The sequence below is a fragment of the Trachurus japonicus genome, chromosome 11 (genome assembly GCF_045865225.1).
Source record: "Trachurus japonicus isolate A0001 chromosome 11, Traja_1.0".
Taxonomy (NCBI): domain Eukaryota; kingdom Metazoa; phylum Chordata; class Actinopteri; order Carangiformes; family Carangidae; genus Trachurus; species Trachurus japonicus.
In genome coordinates this window covers 12,389,897-12,396,951 of record NC_140917.1, presented here as the reverse complement: position 1 = coordinate 12,396,951, position 7,055 = coordinate 12,389,897, and the positions used below count along the sequence as shown (strand labels likewise).

General features: G+C 41.8%; 1 protein-coding gene across 1 annotated transcript in view; it reads left to right on the top strand.

Annotated features, from left to right (window-relative positions):
- LOC146978331 (uncharacterized) overlaps nucleotides 1-7,055 on the top strand; it is a 27,349-nt gene continuing 20,294 nt past the window's right edge. Inside the window, exons 1-2 of the mRNA XM_085790597.1 lie at nucleotides 1-255; nucleotides 1,318-2,154. Coding sequence (XP_085646723.1) covers nucleotides 42-255; nucleotides 1,318-2,154 — 1,051 coding nt within the window. The 5' untranslated portion in view covers nucleotides 1-41. The remainder of the gene's footprint in view (nucleotides 256-1,317; nucleotides 2,155-7,055) is intronic.

Below are 7,055 nucleotides of genomic sequence, written 5' to 3'. Positions count from 1 at the left end.
CTCACACAGGAGAGAAACCATTTAGCTGCTCTGAGTGTGATATGACATTTTGCATCAAGACAGACCTGACAAGGCACATGAGAACTCACACAGGAGAGAAACCATACAGCTGCTCAATTTGTAGTAAAAGATTTGCACTAAAGGGAGGTCTGACAAGACACTTGGCCACACATAGAGATGAACCATCATTAAAGTGCATCTTTTGTGGCACAAGATTCAACTGGATTCACCAGGTTATAAACCACAGTTGTGTTGGTGAGTCTTCACAGGTCACAGCTGGATGTGAAACTGGAAAGAAACAAATTAGCTGCTCTCTGTGTGGTGAAAGACTTCCCTCCAAGACACATCTGGGGTTGCACATGGCACTTCACAGGGGAGAGAAACTACACAGCTGTTCGGTTTGTGAGGAACGTTTTAGATTTAAATCGAAGTTGAAACACCACATGAGAACCCACAGTGGAGAAAAACCATACGAGTGTTCAGTTTGTGATCGACGCTTCACTCGGAGCGACAAATTAACAGCACACATGAGAAAACATGCCGAAGACAACACGGTTCAACTGCCAAGTGTCAATGCCAGTATCTGATGGAAAGGCGGTTTTGAAGCACACATGAGAGCCCATGGATGCAAGGACCCGTTCAGAAAGGTTTATAGATGACCAATAGAGGGTATGCATGTGATGTCACGGTACTCGGAAGTCGCTGCAGTTAACCCACCGAGTGGCAAAAAGACGAGTGGTAAAGTCGCCAAAATTTAAAATCGACGAAAGTAACAAAGCAATTTTCTCTGAGCCCATACAAGTCTGATATGTCTAACTTTGTCAGCATGTGCACCATGCATGACCTAACAGAAGAGATACGTCTTACTTTGACTGAGTTACATTCAAGAACCTGTTTTCAATGACGAAATTATTTTATTTTCGATTGATCAGCTGTGTTTACCGTTTCAGGTGTCATAGTTATGATGGTTAGACGGATGAATTAGTTCTTTAACACATCTTAAAGTTTGACGTGTCAGAGTTTTTCAGTATTGAAGCAAGTCAGGTTCATAGGGATATTTCAACATTTTGGTAAATTCGCCTATTGCCATAATCCCTATAGTTTTATCAGTAGGTTTGTTACCTTTAATGGTCGGTGCAAGCATACAGTCACATTGTTGACGTGTGTCTGCAATATCTACATATATGTAGACAATCAAGTGATTGTTGTCAGCCTGTATCACAAGTAGAGATTTCCCTCATTTTCCTGTTTATCAAGTGAAGTCCCTTCCCAAATGATGTGAGTTGTTTTAAGTTGTGTGTAATGTTTGTATTTCAGAGTGTGTGAGGGCACAGGAAGTTCCCACAGAGCAGCAGGAGTGGAGCTCCAGTCAGGACCAGAGGGAGTCTGAGCCTCCTCGTGTAAAAGAAGAGCTGGAGAACGCTTGGACCACTCATGGAGGAGAGCAGCTTCAAGGACCAGAGGAGTTGAAAGTCATTCCTTTACCTGTGAAAAGTGAACATGAAGATAATGAAGAGAAACCTCCGCTCTCACAGCTTCAACAGGGTCAGACTGAGGAGGACGGAGGAGCAGAGCCTCCAGCCAGCAGCTCCCCTAAACACATGGAAACAGACACTGATGGAGGACCTGAACAGGACAAGACCTCCGAATCATCTGAGACTGAAGACAGTGGAGATGAGGAGAGGGAGAGAAAAGAACCTCAGTCTGGGTTGAACTCTGAAAATAATGGCTGTGATACTAACAGGAAACTAAATAGCTGCTCTGAGTGTGGTAAAACATTTCGCAGGAAGATAGACCTGGCGAGGCACATGAGAACTCACACAGGAGAGAAACCATTTAGCTGCTCTGAGTGTGATAAAACATTTGCCCAGAAGTCACATCTGACAATACACATGATAACTCACACAGGAGAGAAACCATTTAGCTGTTCTGAGTGTGATATGACATTTGGCAGGAAGTCACAGCTGACGAGACACGTGAGAACTCACACAGGAGAGAAACCATTTAGCTGCTCAATTTGTCGTAAAAGATTTGCACAAAAGGGTTATCTGCCAAGACACTTGGCCATACATAGAGATGAACCATCACTAAAGTGCATCTTTTGTGGCACAAGATTCAACTGGATTCATCAGGTCATAAATCACAGGTGTGTTGGTGAGTCCTCACAGGTCACAGCTGGATGTGAAACTGAAGAGAAACAACTTGGCTGCTCTGTGTGTGGTGATAGACTTCCCTCTCAGACACATCTGGGGTTGCACATGGCACTTCACAGGGGAGAGAAACTATACAGCTGTTCAGTTTGTGACGAACCTTTTAGATTTGAATCGAAATTGAAAAAACACATGAGAACCCACACTCAGCATGACTGTTCAGTTTGTGGTCGACGCTTCACTTGGAGTGAAAGTTTAGCTGCACACATGAGAAAACATCACAATGACAACACGGTTCAACTGCCAAGTGTGTGAGGCCAGTTTCAGATGGAAAGGCGGTTTTGAGGCACACATGAGAGCCCATGGATGCAAGGACCCATTCGGAAATGTTCGTAGACGACCAATAGGCAAACAGCGTCTGAGGCGTCGTCTTGGCAGCCACAGTAAACCAGTCAGAAGGATTCAATGCTCTGCTGTTGTCTGGACATGGGTTAAAGTTCACTGTAGTAGTACTAACCATAGACTGTAAAAAGAATGGACGTAGCGCCCGTGACGTCACCCATTGGTTTTGGGGAGTCGTTTTTGTGACTCAAATATGGCGGCCTGAACAGGGGGATTGCAGTTTTTTGAACGCGGAAGTGAGCTTCACTTCTCAGACCGACAACTGCCCCCTTGGTACTAACACAAATCTGTGAATTGGTTCTAGAAAACATCGTAGACCTTTTCAGATGTTGTGTTCATAAGTTTGGTCATTTTGATAAATTGTTGCTAGGATGTAAATGTTGAAATGATACGAGTCTTAATGTTAAGATTTGTCCTCTTGCCGGTGAAAAGTCAATTTCCTCCCTGGTGTTATTTCTGCAGGGACCTGTTGGTTTATGTATTTTGTCTTCCACTTATGTTACAGTTTACTTCCTGATCAGTGAGTCTGAAGAATGTAATTTTGATGTGTAATGCTGCGTTCACATGGAGTCTCGTACTCAAACGTCACGTTCGTTTGAGTTTACCGTCGCGGCAGACGACAAAAGTTAAAATATTTGAACTCGGGATGGCATTGCCGTTGCCGTGCACGGTATTTTTTTGCCGTGCTCCCCCAAGTCTCGTCCACTAACATGGAGTCCGGCATGCCGTCTGCCGTTTACCTGACTCCGTGTGAATGCAGCATGAATTTGATCTGTTTGCTGGATCTGTGGCTTGTTAGTAGTTAGTATTCACCTGCCCAATTGGGCTGACCCCCCCCCAGGGACTACGGATGGAAAGTAGCTCATAAGCTACAAGCGGTACAAGGCATCTCTTCTCATTTCTAGACTAATGTTATTTTGTACATTGTCCCTGATACAAATAAACTTATTAAACTAAACTAAACTAAACTAGTATTGGCCCAACGGTTATTCTGTTGACTACGTGGAGAGAGAATCTGCGATAATTTGTAATTGTGATAAATAGACGCCTCTCCCGCTGTGTTAAACACAAGAAGTGATCTTTATCTTTTTTATTTATTTTTTTAAGCACCATCTTTCTCTACTGTCAAAGATACTCTACTATGACAAGATGGCTACAAGCTGGGCAAATGACATGAAATGTACTTCCTGTCTCCTAAGTGGGCGTGGTCACCTATACAGCCACCTCCTGTTGTGTGAACATGTGTGGATTTATAAAAGTTGTCGGTGGAGGAAAGTAAGCTATTCATATTTTCTTGTGATAACATTAAATACTTTACACAGTTGACGGTCTTATTTAACATTATAAAAATTAGTTAACATTGGCGTTCCTGAACGTCAGTTGGCATTACCTAGGAGATCTGTGCGAAATCTCGCAAGAGTGTGTTTTTAAGACAGATACAAGTCTTGAACAAACTTAATTTGTTTGTTCAAGACCGGACAAAGTAAATCTCAAGCCCCACTGGGACTTTTTCAGGGCCGACGATACCTACCCCAGGCAGGGACTCCGTTCGGCCCCGTAAAGGTTCCTGTAAACGGCCCTGTGGCGGAGGTTCCTGCAGTGGAGACACACACCAATTGGTCCCGGTCACATAAAATTACCCCGAAGTTCCTGCAGTGGAAACGCGCCTAATGTGTGGCGGGAGTGAGTAACAAAAGAATGAAAAGAGTGACTGTCACGCGCAATGTGTTAGACTTGAGAGCCCTGCAGATATATACATGATTTATAATAGAATAGCATAATACACTACACAGATAATGTCAGATGATTTGTATTTTGCACACTTGAGTTGAAAATAATCAGAAAAATTAGTGCTGAGGCACATTGGTCTGACTTCATTCCCTCTGGCTGGCCACATGGAGGCTTCTCCTCCGGCCCCCAAAGCCAAGAAAGCTCGGGGATCTGCAAGGCCCAGAGAGTAACGACACACATTGGTCAAATGGAAGCGCCTCCTGGTGGCGGAATATGGGTATTGCAAAAGTGCCCAAGACTATTGAAGAATTTACATAGTGGACCCCTTACAGATAAATATTAACACATAGTACAAAAAACAAAGAAAACAGTTGTCTACATTAATGTTACAAACCTACATTTTGAAATACACAAATTATAAGTATAACCTAATATGACAAAAACACCAAAAAAAACAGAAAACTGCAGTTTTCATCAATTTACAAGCAAGTGGGCAACACATTGCAATACCCACATCCTGCCACTAGGGGCGCATACGGCTTATCACGGGACTCAGTGGAGGTGACGTTACTCTTATTCCAGCACTCTACTCTACTGTTTTCAGTGGCCGACCTTTAGCACCGTCCACATTCGACTTTCAGCTAATCACAAGCGACCTCTAGACCCGCCAACCAATCACAAACGACCTTTAGTCCCGCCCCTTTCTGCAGGCTGCAGACGGGTACTCTCAAGGGGGTGGATCGATAAACCAAGACCTTCCATGACGAGTCAGCTTCCTGTATACATGTCACGTGGGTTTCTGCACGGCCACGCCTTTTTAGGAGACTAGCGGCAGCCTTGAGTGTATTGACTCCAATGGGAAAATTGAACGTGAACCCCCCATAGTAACTGAAGTAAAATTTGAACTAATTTTTCACGAGCCACATCTCTTCTGAACATTTTGACACAAAAATGGCACTTTTCAGACGGACACATCAGGAGAAAATGAACTTTGTTCACGACCTGTCTCCGTCTCACCAACACACTCTTGTGCGAGAGAGATCTCCTAGGCAACGTCAAATAAACAGCCACAAACTCCCGTGAAAATTATTTAAAGTCCCCCTCCAACGACCCTTTTTGGTGATTTTATAGCATTCTCTGTGGTTTTTGAATTGTGATTGTGAAGTTTTTAGCCAAAATCACAAAACCTGTGGCATTTCCCAGGGCTCTTCTTCTGCACAGCACCAGCAGCTCATTAGCAATGCGCCTCTGGAGGGTGGGCGGAGACTGCGCTGCTCTGCTCTGTTACTGGTACTCATTGCATTATATTATAACTCAATGGGTTAGTCAAAAATATAAGACACAATAGGTTAGTTAAAACATGAGACTAAACTTTACTACTACTTAAAGTGAATGCATAAACAGGTACATAAAGGCAAATGTTTCACACCACGCAGGATTAACTTGTTTAATTGGGTAAAATGAGTGCTCAATCTAATAAAACAATCATCAGTGAGATATATTTAGTGTTGATGATCAGTAATGTCAAAGTGGAGAATATGCTCAGTGTTAGTTCTGATGTGTGCAACTTTGCAGTCTCCAGTGTAGAGACACAGGTTCAGCTTTATCTCATCAGTCGGTAAAACATTGGTGTTCTGGCAAACATTAGTTTTCACCCTAACATCAACAACGTGGAAATAGAGAATAGTGCTATGGTCTTTATGGCTTTCTTATTTTCAGATTGACTAATTAGGTTGATGTATTGTTTGATTTCGTTTTCAAGTATTTGATTTGTAAATTTGCGGTTGTGAATATGAGCTTTGGCTAAAAAATAATATCAAATTAATTACATAATACTGGTTTAATTGAGAAGCCGTGACTGAAAAGAAACCAAACAATACATTTTGATAGTCCAAAGTAAAGTTTTTGTCGAAATGTTGACGGATGAAAGTAGTTACATTTTTCCAAAAGGACAGCAGATGAGGACATGACCAGAAAAGATGTTGAAACAGAATGAGCAGAGTTCGTTAATGTCTTTTTTATATCTTTGCATAAATAAATTGGAGGGATAGATACGATGGATGAGTTTAAGGGATACTTCTTTGATTTTATTTGTGATAAAATATTTGTAGGGGAGGGACCATATGTTTTTCCAGATCAGGTTTGTGAATAAATTATTCCAGTATGAGACAATTGGGGGTACTAACACTTCCTTTTTGAAGTAATGCACGTACAGTACGGTTGTTTTTTGCCGAGAAGCAGATTCGACCAACTTCAGTCTGTACAGGCTCCAGAGGTAAGGGGTCAGACTCAGGTAACAAAACATTTTTTAATAACATAATCACTCCAGAGGGTATCGCATCAAATACTATTGCATATTCTTTCGGAGGAATAGGAAGTGTATATTTGTTTTAAAATTCTGAATATGATAATAGTGTGCTGTTAGAGTTGAAACGCTGAATAACCAGAATAATGCCGTGGGTGAACCAGTTCTCTAAAAAAAGTGATTTGTGTTTATATAGTACGTCCCTGTTATTCCAAATATAATATCTGTGGGGGGTGAAGTTATGTTTGTAAATCAAAGACCAGGAAAGAAGTATCTGTTTATGAAAGTTGGCTAGTTTTATGGGAAGTTTTTCAATATTGTAGGTACAGAGTAACAGAAAATTAAGGCCAACGACTTTGGAAAATATAGTTGGGAATGAAGTTCCAGATTGAAGTTGGGTTTCTGATGAATTGTTTGATCCAGTTGATTTTGAATGTGTTATTAAGAGTGGAGAAATCTAAAAAAAA